The sequence below is a fragment of the Ochotona curzoniae genome, unplaced genomic scaffold (assembly GCF_017591425.1).
Source record: "Ochotona curzoniae isolate NIBS_2020 unplaced genomic scaffold, NIBS_Ocur_1.0 contig_1302, whole genome shotgun sequence".
In the NCBI taxonomy this organism is placed as follows: Eukaryota; Metazoa; Chordata; class Mammalia; order Lagomorpha; family Ochotonidae; genus Ochotona; species Ochotona curzoniae.
In genome coordinates this window covers 4390530-4408610 of record NW_024465035.1, presented here as the reverse complement: position 1 = coordinate 4408610, position 18081 = coordinate 4390530, and the positions used below count along the sequence as shown (strand labels likewise).

Here is an 18081-nt window from a genome sequence, read left to right as displayed (position 1 = left end):
CTTAGACTTCTTCTTTGGAAAAAAATCTAACATCTTTTTCAAACCCAGAGCAACGTAATTGAAGCTGCTCCAGACATGAAGAGAGACAGTGAGAAGGAGTGGTACTTCGGCAATGCAGACAAGGAGCGCAGCGGCCCGTACGGGTTCCATGAGGTGTGTGTCGCGAGGGCTCCGCTGCCGCGGCCGGCCCGCTGGTGTTAGCAGGAATGCAGAAGATTTTAAAGCGGATTTTAGTTACTTGCGTCAAGGCCAAGGGCTCTGTTGCTTAGCTTTCCACACCAGAGATGAGATGATTTGCACTATTAGTGTATCCCACGTGCATCCAGTCATGTCTTCTATCCTTGTTAAAAACAATTTATGGCTATTATAGGGGCACTTAGGATTGTAACAAACTTTTCTATGTAATAACAGTTGCTATCTTAATGAGTATGTGAAGCTGGTGGTACAAACAGGTTTTAATATGTAGTCAGAATTTTACTGGATATTACCTGTTTTGTATTGCTTTTCATCTGCTAGTGTACAACCCTGCCCCATCCTGCAGTCCTATCCCCGTGTCAGCGCTGGTCAGAGTGCGGCCCGAGGACAGCTCGCTGGAGGGCCAGGCCTTCTGCTGCCCCTACCTGGGTCCTGCTCACACTTCCCTCTTTTTCTCATCTTTTCAGTGTTATGTTCTACATTATCCAAATTTGATTTCCCAAGGTCCTGTCAGCAAAATCTTCTTTCCAAGAGTGAACTTGGGTGTTTGTTTATACATTAGTGTGTATTTACCATGAAAAAAATGGCAGTATTTAAAATTTTTTCTTTTACTTTCCTGTTTGTAATAATGATGCCTTCCATCTGTCAAGATGCAAGAATTGTGGACCAAAGGAATGTTGAACGCAAAAACCAGGTGCTGGGCTCAAGGCATGGACGGGTGGCGGCCACTGCAGTCGATTCCCCAGCTGAAGTGGTGTCTCTTAGCCAGTGGGCAGGCTGTGCTCAATGAGACTGACCTGGCCACCCTTATACTGAACATGCTCATCACCATGTGTGGATATTTTCCAAGCAGGTAAGATGTGACTGAATGTTCCCATGCCAGCATCTATCTCATTGATGTGAAGCTTTCTCTGTGATACAGGATTATTCTGCTAACTTGAAACAGAAGTCATGTCTGTGACCTTGGGGGAGTTCTGCTTTGCCTTCTGGAACTTTGTAAAAATGTAATTTGTGAATTGTGCTGACTGACTAGAAAGCTACATTCTCTGAAACACTTTCAAGTAATATCACAAAATTGAGGCTTAGTAGCTGGCACTGCAGCAACTGCCAGGGTGTTCCTGCGAAGTCAGGAAACGGGTGTAGCTAAAATCACAGTTGGTGTTTAGGTAGCGTGACAGATTAAGAATATGCCTGGGACGTACTGAGCGTAGTTAAGGCTTATGCCCGAGGCCGGGGGTGGAATTCCCACCAATAATGTGTCGGACAACACCAACTTCAGTTAAATGATCACTAAGTCTGGTTCTTCCAGGAAATCTTATATAAGGGAATTAAGTCGTAGTAAGCAGCCATATAGATTTAAACCAAAATACCCAATCATGTTCCCAGCTGTATGAGAGCTTAGTGTTCATTGATAAAAGCTCCACAGCTTCATTGGCCTGCTCCACCCCTTGTAGAACATCCTGTGTCTGAAGATCTGTCTTTTAGTAAGTGTGTGCAGTGTTGACCTCGGGCACTGTCTTCCAGGGACCAGGACAACGCCATCATCCGGCCTTTGCCCAGGGTGAAGAGGCTGCTGTCGGACAGCACCTGCCTTCCCCACATTATCCAGGTGGGTTACCGCCATGTTGCCCAGCTAGACCAGCATTTGGAGAATCATTTTCTCTTATTTATTTCTTAAGAATTTCTTATGAATTAGATTTGCTGTTCTTAGTCACCTGTTTTCCTGAACAGCATCTGATTCAAGAGCAGTGAGTTGGAATTACGTAGGCTATATTAAAGTATCTTTTTTCTTTTCATTAGTCTGCTCTTTTAAAATGAATTGTTGGTTCCAACATGATACCTAGTGGGCTAAATCCTCACCTTGCATGCACTGGGATCCCATATGGGCACCGGTTTGTGTCCTGGCAGCCCTGCTTCCTGTTTGTGGCCTGGGAAAGTAGTCAGGGACAGCCCAAAGCTTTGGGACCCTGCACCCATAAGGCAGACCCAAGGAAGTTCTGGCTTCTGGCTCCAGACTGGCTCAGCACCAGCCAGTTTGGCCACTTGGGGGATGAATCAAAAGACAGAAGAATTTCTCTTTCTGTCCCTTTCTTATTTATATCTGCCTTTCTAATAAAGATATCTAAATAAAAAAAAAATTAAAATATCTAAACTGTAGAATGAGGTTAAACCCAAATAGCCCAGGCACTGAGATGTCCTGTGTTTCCCTCCTGTCTGTTGATTATTTTGTTGTCAGATCTTTTTCTTTTTTTTCTTTAAAGCTCCATTTATTTATTTGAAAGAATTAGAGAGACAAAAGTCTTCCATCCACTAGTTCACTCCCCAGATGCCTGCAACAGCCAGGACTGAGCCAATCCAAAACAGGAACCAAGAGCAAGGAGCTGCTTCTGGGTTTCCCATGTGGGTGCAGGTGACCATGTGCACGGGCCGTCTTCTCCTTTCCCTGGTGCATTAGCCAGGAGCTGGCTCAGAAGTAGAGCTGCTGGGGCTCTAACCAGTGCCATTATGGGACGTTGGTGCTGCAAGCCACGGACTAACCCACTAGGTCACACTGTAGGGTCCAAATCTAATTTTTGACAGTAATTGTAGCTGACTTGATTATATAATATTTAGCAGTAGTTGACGCTATTTTTTTGTACCTTCAGTTGAAGAATCATGTGGAAAGAGTAAGGGGGATTGCTCAGTGTATCTACTGTTACACTCTGCTATCACTAGTAAGGGCTCATGTAAGCTGCTGATAGTGAAAAAAGCCTTCTGAGTAGGAAAGTTCGCCATCGCTTTTTTTTAAAAAACTCTAGCTGTTACTTAAGCATCTGGTGTGCTCAAACTGCTATACTTTTTGTGTGAACATTTCTGTTGAGCCCCTTAAATGAAAGAACACTGTGGTTGCTATTTCTTCTAAGCCTCTTAGACGAACAAGAGGCTGCAAATGTGAGGAGGTAGAAAGTGATGGTTTTCTGTGTTGGATGCTTGTGGCAGGTAGATAAGAGATTGTGCCAGAAAATCAAGCTCTCCCAAGGATTTTTCTAAGCTATGTGAAATTGAAAGAGTAACATCAGGTGACATTAAGATTCAGACTAGTAAAGGTAATGGAGGAACTTTGAAGAGAAGTAGCCAGTGTAATTTGAAGCTTGGGTATTGATTAGCCAGAATTCATTTGCCACTATCCAAATAATCAGTTAGGAGAAGAAATTGATTATAGATCTAAATGGTCTAAGTTATTGTGAGTTTTCTTGAAATTCTGTGTGCGGTTGGTCTTTTTGGACTGCTTATTCCTATAAAAAGTCTTCAGGCTGCCATAAACAGTAGCAGAAAGCCTGTACAGTTCCATCTCAGCTTTTCCTTTGTAGCACACGTAGTATGAAATCCTTATGTCAACAAAGGACCTCCTTGAAAAGATCAGACACCAAAGCATGTTGAAGGTTTAGCTGTCCATTTTTCTAACTCTAGACTTTTGATAATCTGAGCTGCTGTTTTTGCTGGTGGCATTTGACCCAAAATTGTAAATCATTTGGAAGTAAATGTTTATAGAATATTGGAGTAAAACTTAAATCAATAGACTTATCAGATGTTTGTTTACAACGGTTTTTAATTATTTTATTGGTGCAGATTTATTTTAGTGATCCAGATTTTCCGTCCAATATTTCTGCCTGTTTTTTGTAGTTGTTATTTAAAATTTACTTATTTTTATGGGAAAGACAGCTTTACATAGAGAAGGAAAGATAAAGATCTTTCATCCATTGGTTCACTTCCTAAATGACCACAAAAGCAGGAACGTATGCAATCTTTCAGGGAGCCGGGAACAACTTATAAGACTCCCGCATGGGTGTAGGATCCCAAGGCTTTGGGCCATCCTCTCCTGCTTTCCCTGGCCACAAGCAGGAACCTGGATGGGAAATGGAGTGGCCAGAGCATGAGCTGGCACCCATATGGGATGTGGCGCTTGCAGGTAGAGTTAGCCACTTGAGCCCATGTGCCTGTTTTGAAAAGAGACCACAGCATTTGGTGCTTTCTGGGAGTTGCTACTGTGTAGGTGTAACTTGTTTTCCGTTTTCCTTTGACCTGCAATTCTGAACTAATTTATTCATGTATCTCACTGTTACTGGCTCTCTGCCCTGCTCCTTTGAGTTTTCATGTAGCTGTCATGTCGTGTCAGTTGAGCTGAACTGAAAATAACACAAAACATGGCTTCATCATTTTCACGACCTGTTTACTTTATTTGAAAAGCAAAATGACGGAATGAGGGAAAGACAGAGAAACAGTTATTGTTTGTTCACCGACTCAACCAGCCCATCCCCCAAAAGGTCGTGATGCGTGGAGCTGGGCCAGCCCAGAGCCCGGCCGGCACGGGCCCTCTCCCACACTGTGGAGGAGGCCCAGACACCCGAGTTGTCATCTGTTCGCAGGCGTGTTAGCAGGGAGCTGGACTGGAAACAGAGTCAGGACTCCAACTGGCGGTCTGATGCGGGATGCTAACATATGTAGTAACCAACAGCTTGACTCACAGCATCACCCTCTCCAGTAACTTCCTTATTTCATTGATAAAGAAGTGAATTGCAAAGGTTCTTATTTGACCTGCAGTGTCTTGCCTTCTTGTTCAACTTCCAAGGCATTGTTTTAATTTTTTTTTTAAGTAAGTATGGGTCCATTCTCAGTTCAAATAGTAAATCTTTGTACTGCAGGCTGTGAAGTGATACACAAGCTTACTGAATCCACAGATTTTCACTTGGTAACATATATAATAAACTCGAATCCCAACACATAAAACATGTAAATCTAACTGTCAATCTTTTCTCAGCTCCTGCTGACCTTTGACCCCATTCTCGTTGAGAAAGTGGCCATCTTGTTGTACCACATCGCGCAGGACAACCCGCAGTTGCCTCGCCTCTACCTGAGCGGAGTGTTTTTCTTCATCATGATGTACACGGGTTCCAACGTGCTTCCTGTAGCTAGGTGAGCACGCCAAGGATAATCTGTTTGAAATGTTTATTTGTACATTTGAACATTTTGTGACTGCATAGTTGGTTTCTAAATCTTTCATTACAAAAGCTATTCATGTGTCTGAAAATTTGAAAAGTAGAGAATGGGGGGAAAGTTACTCAAAATTGACCACTTTACCATATCTACAATAAAACCTGTCATCTTTTTTTGTAGCATGTATTTAATGAAAACATTTTACTAGTTCACATGCAGTTTTACCTGTTTCTTAAAACCATTTTCATTTTGTTACATAGTATATTAAGATGACCATACTTCACAAATCTTTATAGATCATACAAATTTTTGCCATAATCAGGAATTGCATATCTTTGGAATATGAATTTACAAGTTGTCTTTTGTTCTATCTGTGTTAGATCTGTTTGAAACAGCAGTGATGCTAAACTAAATGAGGCCCCATTTCTGATAATTTGTTTTTCTTGCTAGGTTCCTGAAATACACACATACCAAGCAGGCTTTCAAGTCAGAAGAGGTGAGTCGGCCGGGTCCCCTGAGTACCTACGCCTGGCTAGGCTGCAACCCTGCAGTCTCCTGAGTTATGTATGGTTACTGTTTTGTATGGGCTTGACATAGGTTTCATTAATGATTCTTTTCTCCTATTCCTTATAGCACTTTGTACTATAGAAAATCTAAGCCTAATGTTTTAAGTGAAAACAAATGTTGCCCTTTAGGTGTGTATTGAAATTGCAGCTGTAAATTATTTCTTGATACTTCTGTAAATATAATTTGTGCTCTTTTTTGTGAAATTTAAATAAATGGAACAAGTATTTAGCCTAGTGGTTAGGATGCCTGTGTCTTCAAGGAGTTATTTTGATAAATAATTCATTGGATGTCTGAATCTCTTGCAGTCAGCCAAGATTTAGTAAGAGTTTAGCTGCCTTTTTGTTCAGCTTCCAAGGTGTGGCGGAAGTGCCACATTTGTCTTTGAAAGCTATTTTTTGTTTGTTGTGATATCCTTGCCATTTTACCAAGGAGGGAAGCTAGGCATTCAAAAGCAAGCTGAGACTTCCCCAGGTGGCCTCGCTGACCCCGGCCTTACAGTGGCGTTCTACAGAAAGAGTTGATCAGTAGAACTGGAGGGTGCTTCAAGATTTGTTTGGAGGAATGGCGGAGGGTGATGTGTTTGAAGAGCAGAGTAAACCGAACACTGATGAGAATACACTGTGTCAGGCCACATGCTGTAGCGTAATCAGTGCAGCACTGGGAAAGCTGTTTGCTTAATTAAAATGATATCCACCGTAGTGTAATTTCCATAGCATTCTATAACTGGAAAATGAGAGTTTGGAAGAAGCTTACAAAAGTTTCTAATGATACTACTTTACTATGTAATGAGGTATTTTCAGAATGCATTTTTCTTCCTTTATTATTTATATAATCTTATTTTCAAGTTTTGTAATAGCTTGTCCTAGCAATATTTTGAGTAATTGCAACAAAGCATTGTTTATAGCAGAATTCTGGATTCAGGAATTACTGAGTAGAATTCTCAAGACAGAACAGGCTGTTCTCCATCCACAAGTTTAACCAGTAGTGAATTTCCTCTTATTGGCAGAAGTCTAAAAATAGTCATCATCTAGTTTGTGCATCAAGTGGTGAAGCTATGTTTGGGTTTTTACCCTCCTCTCTGTACTTTCCTGGGGAAGTAAGCCATCTTATTTGCCTGGAAGGAACTAGGAAAAGTGTAGCTCTCAGGATTTTATTTCCATTGAGTAAGCAAATGAGTTCAACAACTTAAAACGGTGGAGTATGGCAATAGGCTGACTCAGTTGGGCATGTGAAGGACATGAACTTCGTATGTAGCTGATTATATTGAGTAGAGTTCTCCATCGAAATCTTAGCCACGATTCCTCCTTTAGATCGTTACGATTTCTTGGATCTGCTTTTGAAAATGGAGGCATGTGTGGGGCCCGTGTCCTACAGCTGGCAGGATAGTACATGTCAAGGCTGTGCTTCAGGTAACGCCTGCAGCTCCTGAATGCCTAGAGATGCTGTCGGGCTGTGGACCCTGGCTTCTGCCCCAGTGCTGGAAGCTTCCGACTTTAGTTTTGCCATGTTGTCTTGTAAGTTACCAGTGGTGCTCTTCCTTCCGATGTTTTATAACTGGAATTCATTTACTAGAAAATAGAAAAGCAACTGTAGTGTTTCTGACTACGTTTTGTTCTGTTTGTTTTACAGACAAAGGGACAAGATATTGTTCAGAGAAGTATACTTGGGCACATCCTACCAGAAGCAATGGTTTGTTATTTAGAAAACTATGAACCTGAAAAGTTTTCTGAGATTTTTCTTGGAGAATTTGATACTCCAGAAGCCATCTGGAGCAGTGAAATGAGGTAAATAATCAGCTTCTTGTTTGTATTTAAACTCATAATCTTTGCTCCTTGGCGTCTGATTTGACTCTGTTAGATGTTTTCACTGGTGTCATAATGAATACAGAATAGTCACTGGTGCTGAAGCACGGGACAGGTTCAAGGCCTTGAGCGTTACCCTCTTCTGACCCTGAGTGGAGCTGTAATTGAACTAGGACCTACCGTGTGTTTGATGCTTCTTGAATCAGTGTAGAGCTGGGTAGTTTTCAGACACTGACCAGCTTACATGTCTGTGCGAGGTCTATAGGCATGAAGTCTAAATGCTCCTGCATGTTGGGAAATGAGATTGTGTTCCATTGGTTGGGACTGCCTCTGTAAGGGCTGATGTGATGTTGCAGGTAACACTGCTGCCTGCAGTGGCAGCATTCTGTATGGGCTCTGGTTCATGTCTTGGCTGTTCCACTATCCATCCACTTCCCTATTAATGTGCCTGGGAAGGCAGCAGAGGATCGTCCAAGTCCTTGGGCCCCTGTACTGACGGAAACTGAGGAAGTTCCTGGTTTCATCCTGTCGCAGCCCAGTGTTTGCGGGCATTTAGGGAGATAAACCAGTCCATGGAAGAGCTCTCTTTGTCTCTTCCTGTGTGTAACTCTGCCTTTCAAATAAACAAAGCAAATCTTAAAAAAATAAACTAAAAAAAAAAAAAAAACCTGCCTGCAAAGAATAGACCATCTCAGAAGTATCCAAAGTTATTTGAAAATGAGTTCTTCTAGCCTGCACATTTTTGAGCTTATTCTGGAGGCTAGCATTCCTAGTAAGTGTCCTTATTATAAAGAAAAGCCCCGGAGAGGCCTGTGGGAGACCCAGTGCCAGGAGCCTGCCATTGTCAAGGCTGGGTCTGTTGGTGGAGAACACTCTTGGTTCACTTAATGGCTCCCAGTTATTTTTTCTCATTAGGCCAATTTCACTCTCTGCATGCCACCTGCTGGTTATCATTTATGTCATGTATTAACTGCCAATTCAAATGTTGTCCGTGGCAAGTGAAGAATATTTAGAAATTCAGAGAAATTATCAATATAGCTTTTTTTGGGGTAATATTTTAATAGTGAGATTGGCTGACCAGATTCTTTATTTAAATTTTACCTCTGTTTGTATACTGAACTAACCAAGTTTCTGCTTAGGTGAGGGCAAGCTTGTAAGGTATAGGAAGTTAATTAAAACACTACTGTGTTGGATGCTTGTGTGGAGATGATAACAAATGTGCCTTTGGCTACACCTTCCTGCGTGCACACACCATTCCATTTGCCCTTGGAAAGCTGCTGCTTAAATACAAAGGAGTGACCAAATCAGCCTTTCTCTCTAGGTTATTTTTATAGAAACATTTGATTGGTGATTTTATTTCTCTTGAGTATTTTCATATTAGATGGTTAGTACCCTGTGTGGCATACTTACCGTCTCCATCTTAGACCAATAACTAAATAACTCTAACTTGGTTTCGTGATTGCATGTTTTCATCATGCTTGAATGAAAGTTTCTATAATTGCAGGCGCCTCATGATAGAGAAAATTGCCGCCCATCTTGCTGATTTCACACCTCGTCTTCAGAGTAACACAAGAGCACTTTATCATTATTGTCCCATCCCCGTTATCAACTACCCACAACTAGAAAATGAGCTATTTTGTAATATTTATTACCTCAAACAACTTTGTGATACACTCCGGTTTCCAGATTGGCCAATTAAAGACCCGGTGAGTGAATTATTTGATTCGTGGTTTCTTAAACCTGAAAACAATCTCATCACTTCTACTTATTTACTGACTTTTCTTGTGATAAGGATAATATCTTTCTCACTTATTCTTCTTGCTCAGTACACCTGAGTGAATCTCAGACTGAGCGGTTAGCTCTTGAGGGAGGATCGAGAATTTCATGATCTTCCAGGGGACGATGAGCTTCCTGCAGGCAAGATTCCGTGTTATAGTCGCTTGGGGGAAGCTTGTCTCTGCAGCCTGTGAAGCCAGCCCAAGCTGGAACTGGGCAGTCTGTGCTTGAGATCCAGTTAGGCTGTGAGATCCAGTTAATACTGTAATTCCTGGCACACAGAAGTGGCACTTGTGCCGCCGTGTGACCTGCTCGCCTGTCCAGAGTCCCTGAGGCTCTTCCACCTCGAGCCCTTGGATGCCTATGGGGAGCAAGGAGGCCTTGGTGCCCACGGTCAGTTAGGGAGTGAAAATTATGCCGTCTTCATTGCCACCTAATTGTAGCAGAGTGTACCAGGACTCACGGCCTCCATGCCAGGACCAAATAAAGACAGGTGAAACTGGTACTTACTCAGGATTCCACATGATGTACAGATGCTTTTAAGGTTTTAAGTCAAATCCGAGTTTGAATCCAGCTCTAACAATAATTAATTGAGAAACATACAGTCATGTCACAGAATCTGCATTTTCATAGGTTACTAAAATTTAGAATTAAACCTTTTTGGTGTTCTTGGTGATATAGTCGAGATGCTGCTTGAGACGCGCCTGGGTTGCAGTCACATCTGCTCTTTCAGCCCAGCCTTCTGCTCACGCATCCTGGGGAGCAACCATGAGCATCCTTGGGACTCTAAGTTGAGTTCTTGCTTGGCTTCAGCCTGGCCCGCTTCCTGGCCGTGTGGGCCTTTGAAGGGTTGCCGGGCAGTAACATGAGTGTTTTCCCACGGTCCACACTTCCTCCTGTTGACTGCTCTCATCTGAGTGCTGATACAGCAGTGATGCTGCTAGCTCGCCTCAGAGAGCACACTGCAGTCTGCCGCTCGGTCCTCTCTTCAGGGAAGGCAAATCATCTACTAATTTCAAAGGTATTTTCTGAAATTGTCTCCAGAAATTTAGGGTGGAGGCAAATTAGAAGAACTACCACTCAAAAACGGAGAAATATATTCTCGTAGCACCCTAGATAACTATTCAACAATGCTATGGTTTTGATTATATTATACATGTTATAATTGGATAACCTGAATTAAATGTAGCACAAGAATTCTACTTAATTATATATTGAAGTTTTACTTTAATTGGTACAAATTTTAATTCTCTGCCTTTAGGTTAAACTTCTCAAAGACACCCTCGATGCCTGGAAGAAAGAAGTGGAGAAGAAGCCGCCCACGATGTCGGTAGATGACGCTTATGAAGTACTCAGCCTGCCTCAGGGACAGGGGCCGTGAGTGACTCTCAGTGATTACACTGAGGTTTACCTGCCTTACTTAGCGTGTTCATAGCAAATGTAAATTAGGTCTCAACCAGCCATTTTTACAACATTTCTCTGTTCTTTGATATGCAAGTTGGTGGAGAATGAAATTGAAATACGTGTATTTTGGGTGCAAGGAAGTTTGAAATCCATCAACAACAAAGACCTTGCTAAAGTTGGTGGAAATGTGAACTGTGAAAAAATTCTGGGACTTCACATTTCCTTTGTACACAACTTTTCCTTGAAGTCCATCTCTAACCCTTGAATACATTTAGGGGACTAACTCCGGTACTGTGTCCAAGTAGCTTCTGCTGCAGATTGTATTCGGATGTAACTGTTCTCTGATGATTGAAATAACACCTGCGGAGTCGCGGTGATGTAGCTGACGGGTAGTCACACCTTCATTTTCCTGCTTCTTGCAATATGTAGGTTAGAGATTTAGTAAAATGTGCCTGGAACACTAAATGACAGATTAGTAAAGGAAAACTACACCTTTCCTGATTTATCACTGAAGTTTATAGTAGACCCCATGTGCTAGAGAAGATTGGCTTGAAAGACATTCTTCTCTTAGGGTAAAATTATACATTTTTCATAAAACCTATTTAGAGTTTGAATTGACAAACTGCAAATTGTGAATTGATAATTTGAGCATTTTGATGAGGTTTTTTGAACATTTTGATAAAGGCTTTTAAAAAAATTTAGTTCCAAATATGATTTTGAAATTCTTATTGAATATTTAGCCTAGAATAAGGAACTGTTAGATTTTTTTTTCTTTCCCCTAAAAAGGTAGTATCTTTAAAATGCCTTATTGAAATCTTCCTGAGCTTAATTTGCTTCTTAATATGTGATAAAATTGCTAATGGAAATAAGACTTTTGAAATAACCATTTTTGGTGATCAGACAAGTAATTTCTCCTTGGACCTCCTTGTACTCAGGAAACATTTCCTATTTCACAGGCATGATGAGAGCAAGATTAGAAAAGCTTACTTCCGGCTTGCACAGAAGTACCACCCTGATAAGAACCCGGAGGGCAGGGTAGGTACCACATCAGGCAGGGGGTGTGTGGTGGGCGGCGTCAGGCTGGGGGCGTCAGGCCGGGTAGGTACCACATCAGGCTGGGGGCGTCAGGCCGGGTAGGTACCACATCAGGCTGGGGGCATCAAGCAGGGTAGGTACCACATCAGGCTGGGAGCGTCAGGCAGGGTAGGTACCACGACAGGCTGACTTCCCTGCCATCTGGTTTTGCTTTTGTTAACCAATGTCTTCCCATAGTGAATGCTGGGAACAGTCTGCTCACAGGCCCAGGTGTTGTGTGTTAGCATTCTTTTCTCAGTTTATCAGACAGGCTGCCCTGAGATTAGTAGCATATGGTAGATGTATTCTATGTCCTTATCCTTTCTGAGAATTAACTGTAATGCTTCTTGCCCTTTTGGCTAAGATCAAATGCAAAACTAACTATTGGACAGTGACAAATAGTTGAAAATTAGGCATTTAATTTTATTTATTAGTGATGCCATTTGCTTTGGGAAAATTATGCATCTTTATAATGACATCCAAACTCATATCATACTCTAACTGAAGAAGTGTAACAAGTAGATTGCTGTTTGAATGAATTCCTTAATGTAAAAAATAAAGCAATAACTAAAGCCGATATTGGTAAAATACAGATCAGTTGTGTCTGGAGAGGATTTGACTTGGTGCAAATTAAAATATCATTATCTTTGATTACATTTAGGATATGTTTGAAAAAGTAAATAAGGCGTATGAGTTTTTATGTACCAAGTCAGCAAAAATAGTGGATGGACCAGATCCAGAGAACATAATTTTAATTCTGAAAACACAGAGCATTCTTTTCAACCGTCATAAAGAAGGTAAGGCATCTTTTAATTTTCAGATTCCCCATTTCTCCACCATGTTACTTCTTTTTTTTAAAGATTTATTTTATTTTTATTGAAAAGTCAGATTTATAGGAAGAAGGAGAGAGAAAACAGCTTCCATCTGCTGATTCATTCCACAAGAGACTGCAGTGGCTGGGGCTGAGCTAGTCCGAAACTACAAGGCTTTGGGCCTTCCTCAACTGCCAGGCCATAAGCAGGCAGCAGGATGGGAAGTGGAGCTTCCAGGACTAGAACCTGCACCCGTATGGGATCCCACCGCATTCAACGCGAGGACCTTAACCATTACGCCATCGCGCTGGGCCCCAAATGCTTATTTTAAGACAACTCTTGGAATAGAAAATATACAAAAGTTATCCAGACCAGTAAATATAAAATATTCACTTCTTACTAAATAACATGTATTCTTGCATCTTTTGTTGTGGCTGTTGGGGATATTCACATCCCATCCTGCTGACAGCTGCTCTGGGAGAGAGCAGTGACAGATAAAATACTTGGGTTCCTCTTACACACATGGGAGCCTGGGGTGGGTTCCAGGCTCCTGGCTGCAGCCTGACCTGACCTAGCCCTGCCCCAGCTGCCACAGGCATTTGGGAAGTGAGCTAGCAAATTGAAGATTTATCTCTGTTTCTCCTCTCCCTTTCAAGTAAATCAAAATATTACTTTTTAAAATCTTTTTTTATTTTTTCCTTTATGAAGAGGTAGACATGTGAGAGTAGAGTTTCTAGAGGCCAGGGCTGTATCCTGGCAAGTTAGGTTACTGCCTGTACTGGGCACCCTTGATGGCACTGATTTGAGTCCTGGCTGCTCCACTTCTGATCCAGCTCTCGATTAATCAGCTTGGGAAAGCAGAGGACAACCCAAATACTGGGGCCTCTGCCCCATGTGGGAGACCTGGAAGAAGCTCTTGGCTCCTGGATTCGGCCTGGCCCAGCATTGGCTGGTCACTGGCTAGTCAGTGGCTGTGACCAATTGGGGAAACTGACCAGTGGATGAAAGTGCTTTCTCCAGCTCTGCCTTTCAAACTAAAAAAAGATACATCTTTTAAAAACCAGACATCAAAAAAGTAGAATTTCTGGTGCCTTTTCCAAGTTGCGTTCTCTGTGATCATGTGAAAGGTCACATAGACTGTGTGGAAAGCAGATGTTCTCCAGAGGATCAGTACGTATCAAGGGCAGTTAATTTCCCAGGAAACACTTGTTCTCTCATGGAAGCATTTTAGATAGATCAACAAAAACATTTGGTGAAAACAAAGGAGCCAAGGGATTTTTAAAAAATAGGTTTAGCTTTTTTATAAGCTAGAATTAGAATACATGAAATTGAATATCATTTTGTTTTTGTAAGGTAACATGATTCAATATGGTGTCAAAGTGAACTTAACACCAAAGTATGTGGTTTTTGGTTTCCCAGCACTAACTTTCGGTCATTTCAGATTTGCAGCCTTATAAGTATGCAGGATACCCCATGCTAATTAGGACCATAACAATGGAAACTTCAGATGACCTACTGTTCTCAAAGGAAGCACCATTGCTGCCCGCGGCTGCAGAACTAGCTTTCCACACCGTCAACTGCTCCGCCCTCAACGCTGAAGAGCTCCGAAGGGAGAATGGCATGGAGGTACAGGACATGATCTCTGCTTGTCTCGAGGCTTAGGGTAATAGATGACACTTAGGAACAAGTCATTCACCAAGTACTACAAATGCACATGATAGAATGCTTGCCTTTAATTTATTTCAACAGATATGCTCTGTATTTAGCACCAAAATTAAATGTAGAAATTGAGCTTCATAATGGTACAAAATCAGTAAAGATAATATTTTCAAGGAGTTTATTGCACATTTAGAAAGAAACCTTTAAGAGATTTTTTAAAGAAGTGTTCATTGATCAAATATTTTGTGTTGGAACATTGAGATTGATATTATTTTATTCTTGCTAGTAGGTCTTCTCAAACTTCCAGTCAGAGTGGGACACTCAGGTCTGGCTTGTCTCTGCAGGTATTACAAGAGGCCTTCAGTCGCTGTGTGTCTGTCTTAAATCGTTCCAGCAAACCCAGTGACATGTCTGTACAGGTAAGGCTGGAATCTGTGGGACAAGGACAGTGACACAAGACATTCAGATACCTGAGAATTTGCTGACGTTTGTTAGAACAAGGACTGCTAAACTCTACCCTGACTCGGTGGCTCTGAGGGGCCTCAGAATGCACTTTTTGGAAAAATGTCCAGGTGTTACTCGTAATATGCTGAGCCTTTAGTCCTTTGGCTCAGATGTTTGTCATTTTGCCCTTCTTGTTTATATGTCTTCTACTAGTTCACCTAATTTCTTTCTGTAGCCTTCCTCCTGGTTCTTGGTGTTTTAATTGTCTTAAGTTTTGGTAAGGAATGCACGTGTGACACTGCTTTCCCATCTGCTGTGCTCCTGTAGGTGTGTGGGCACATAAGTAAATGCTATAGCGTGGCAGCGCAGTTTGAAGAATGTCGTGAGAAGATCACAGAAATGCCGGGCATCATCAAGGACCTCTGTCGAGTGCTGTATTTTGGCAAGGTGCAGTTCATCTTTCATGTTTGCAGGTTATAGTTAGCGACAGGTTGAATAATAACCAGTGCCCAATTTGTAAGCAGTTTGTTTCACAGAAGTTATTTGCAAGTTAGTTATTTGAGTCTCTGAAAGCATTTATCAAGGGAATTTTGGTGTAAATGAGAGCTTTGTTCCTAGGCTTACCACAAAGAGTAAGAGTGATGGGTCTAAGGGGCGGGGGCCCCAGTGGACTGTTCAAGTGAGAGCCTGAGAAGGGAAAGGCCGAGCTGACCCAGGTGCATGTAGCAAATGTAGGGCATCAGGTAAAACCTGAAGCTCGTAGAACTCGCTTTTGCTCGGCGGGGAAAGGCTTCCAGACCACTGGGTGTCCCCGAGGAAGGTCAGTGAGTTCTTTCCTCGCTCAAGCTCAAGTGTAAGAGAATTGTTCTTCAAAACAAAGCAATAGGAAAACATTGCACCCCAGAGAAGCAGGGATGTGAGGTGTCTGGCTGGACACTGGCTTTAGGGGAAAAGGCTTGAGCTTTTTAAGGTTTTTTTATCTTGTAGTGATGACAATAGTTAAGGGCACAGGGGACCCAGGTGTCTGGACTGAATGAGCGTATGGGAGCTACTGTCTAGTCCTGTTCTTGGAGCATGGCCCGCAGCCGCCGCCTCTCTAGGTCTGGACAGAGAAGCAGAAGGGAAATGCCCTTCCCCTTGGTTGTCTTGGTAACTCCAAGGTCTGACTTTGCACAGGCAGCACATGCAGCACTCATATAGACTGTGAGATGAGATCCAGGAAGTGAGCACAGCCCTGTTCTCCCAGGCCCTGCACTTGGCCTCGGTGAGGACTTGCTGTGTCCACTAATATAAAACCGATGAGGGGAGTTGGCTGGGGGTGGACTGTGGAGGGGAAAGGCTTGCTGCATACCCGGGGAACATGAAAGTTATGTTGAACAGTTTTAAGCTATTGGTCTGGTTACGAGAACACTTGGAAAGAGGACATCGAATGGAAATATTTCCTCTTCTATCTTTAGAAGCATTTAGTAACAATACAAATTCTAGTGTCAAGTAAATCATAACCAATGAAAAGACATCACTGAATATTAATATTTGAGATAAGTAACATGTGAATTGCTGTTGGCATAAGAAAAGTGACACAGGGAAAACTGTATTGCAAGTCTTTGAACCCTAGTTCAAGGTTAGTAACTGGTGTCTTATCACACGACGTGCTTTATTTGAATTGAGAATGCAAGTAACTGTTAAATATTTTGTAAATGAGATGGTTAACTTGTCTATTGCTCATATTCTTTTGGGACTTTCAGAGCTCTGAATACTAATTTCATTATCCTCCTTCTAGAGTATTCCACGGGTGGCTGCTCTTGGGGTCGAGTGCGTCAGTTCTTTCGCTGTGGATTTCTGGCTGCAGACACACCTGTTCCAGGCTGGAATTTTATGGCACCTGCTTGGTTATCTGTTTAATTATGATTACACACTAGAAGAGAGTGGCATTCAGAAAAGTGAAGAAACAAATCAGCAGGTAACTTTCACGTTGTTTTGATTTGAACCTAAACTTTAGGGTGATGCTAAACTAGAGCAAAGCCAGGCTTCAGCTCTTAGAACTCCCAAGGGGTAACATGTATCGCTTTTTTAATATAACTAAATTTATTGCTCTTTAAGCCTCTAAAATCTAAACTGTGTGTGAAAGGTGCAAGGGGAAAGAAATTTCCCCTAATATTTATTAGACGTGATTGACAATTTTTTAATAACTCAGAATCAGCTTTATAATTGCGTATCACAAGAAATACAATGACGCCGTCATGCTGTTGAGGCTAGCGGACCCCAACAGCTGTGTTCTTCTCTGATTTTTTTCCTACACTTGATCTTAGCCAAACGCCAAGAAGCGATGAACACTTTTTCCTATGTCTCCTTTCTCATTTGCTGTTGCTCGTTGTTGATCCTTTCGGTGTGTGCCTCAAGCGAGGTCAACCCACGTTCCTGCTCCCAGAAGAGCCACTTCGGGGCTTTCCAAGATGCCACATTGAGCACATGTGGATGCTGATGGTGTTTCCTTCAGGTGTGTCAGCTCCGACACAGTGTTAGGGATTTATGCCCCCTTTCTTGGTTTGCTTTCTGGTTCAGCATGTTCTGTACTGTGTTGATCCCATAATAGCTCTCTGTTACCTGTGTGAGATAATCTACTTTAAGGTTTTAATATTTTAAAACAGGAAGTGGCCAACAGTCTCGCCAAGTTGAGTGTCTGTGCTCTGAGCCGCCTTGGAGGGTATTTGTCTGAAGAGCAAGCAACTCCGGAAAACCCAACCATCCGGAAGAGTTTAGCTGGCATGCTGACGCCCTACATTGCAAGAAAACTTGCCGTGGTCAGTGCTGCCGAGGTGCGTGCCTGAGAGGTAATCTGGGCTTTCATGCAGAGTTCAAGTCTCTCGAAGTAGAAAAGGGAGCACAGCAACAGCGCTTTAAACAGCCTGAGCACTGACCGTGTCCGCAGGCGCGTCCCTCGTCCAAGGAGAAGGTTACTGTGGACGAGTGTGGCAACGAGCTGCAGTTAAGCTCCTTCTCCGCCAAAGTGAAAGGCAACTTGTGTTCTTTTCCTGGACTTTGTCTTACTAGTGCGATGCCTCCTGCTGATAAAGCCGCGTCTCCAGATACACAAGCAAGTTGGGGTGGCCTTTTTTTATAAGAAAGGGAGGGTTATCTTATATTTCAGAATTAAGTTTTGGCGTGAATACTGTCTGAATCTAATTATTTTAAATTACCTGGTGTCAGATTACAATTTTTTTTTTCTTCATTGGACTTAATTTTTTTTGAAAACAGTGAGTGACTAATTTTGTGTCGGATGGAGGTCACAGCCTTCTGCTTTCCCATATGTAAAATGTATGTAGAAAGTTACGAGGTCCTTTTTGTGAAGTGTCTGTTTACACTTTTAAGTGAAG

General features: G+C 42.2%; 1 protein-coding gene across 2 annotated transcripts in view; it reads left to right on the top strand.

The window, feature by feature from the left end:
- The window catches only part of DNAJC13 (DnaJ heat shock protein family (Hsp40) member C13), a 90849-nt gene that overhangs the window by 50259 nt on the left and 22509 nt on the right, over positions 1–18081 (top strand). For both annotated transcript variants that reach the window (XM_040962837.1, XM_040962847.1), the window contains exons 27-41: positions 49–153; positions 846–1048; positions 1720–1804; positions 4994–5148; positions 5620–5665; positions 7366–7520; positions 9043–9244; positions 10576–10691; positions 11675–11753; positions 12454–12589; positions 14046–14230; positions 14608–14682; positions 15035–15154; positions 16488–16667; positions 17356–17523. In XM_040962837.1, coding sequence (XP_040818771.1) covers positions 49–153; positions 846–1048; positions 1720–1804; positions 4994–5148; positions 5620–5665; positions 7366–7520; positions 9043–9244; positions 10576–10691; positions 11675–11753; positions 12454–12589; positions 14046–14230; positions 14608–14682; positions 15035–15154; positions 16488–16667; positions 17356–17523 — 2010 coding nt within the window. The remainder of the gene's footprint in view (positions 1–48; positions 154–845; positions 1049–1719; positions 1805–4993; positions 5149–5619; positions 5666–7365; positions 7521–9042; positions 9245–10575; positions 10692–11674; positions 11754–12453; positions 12590–14045; positions 14231–14607; positions 14683–15034; positions 15155–16487; positions 16668–17355; positions 17524–18081) is intronic.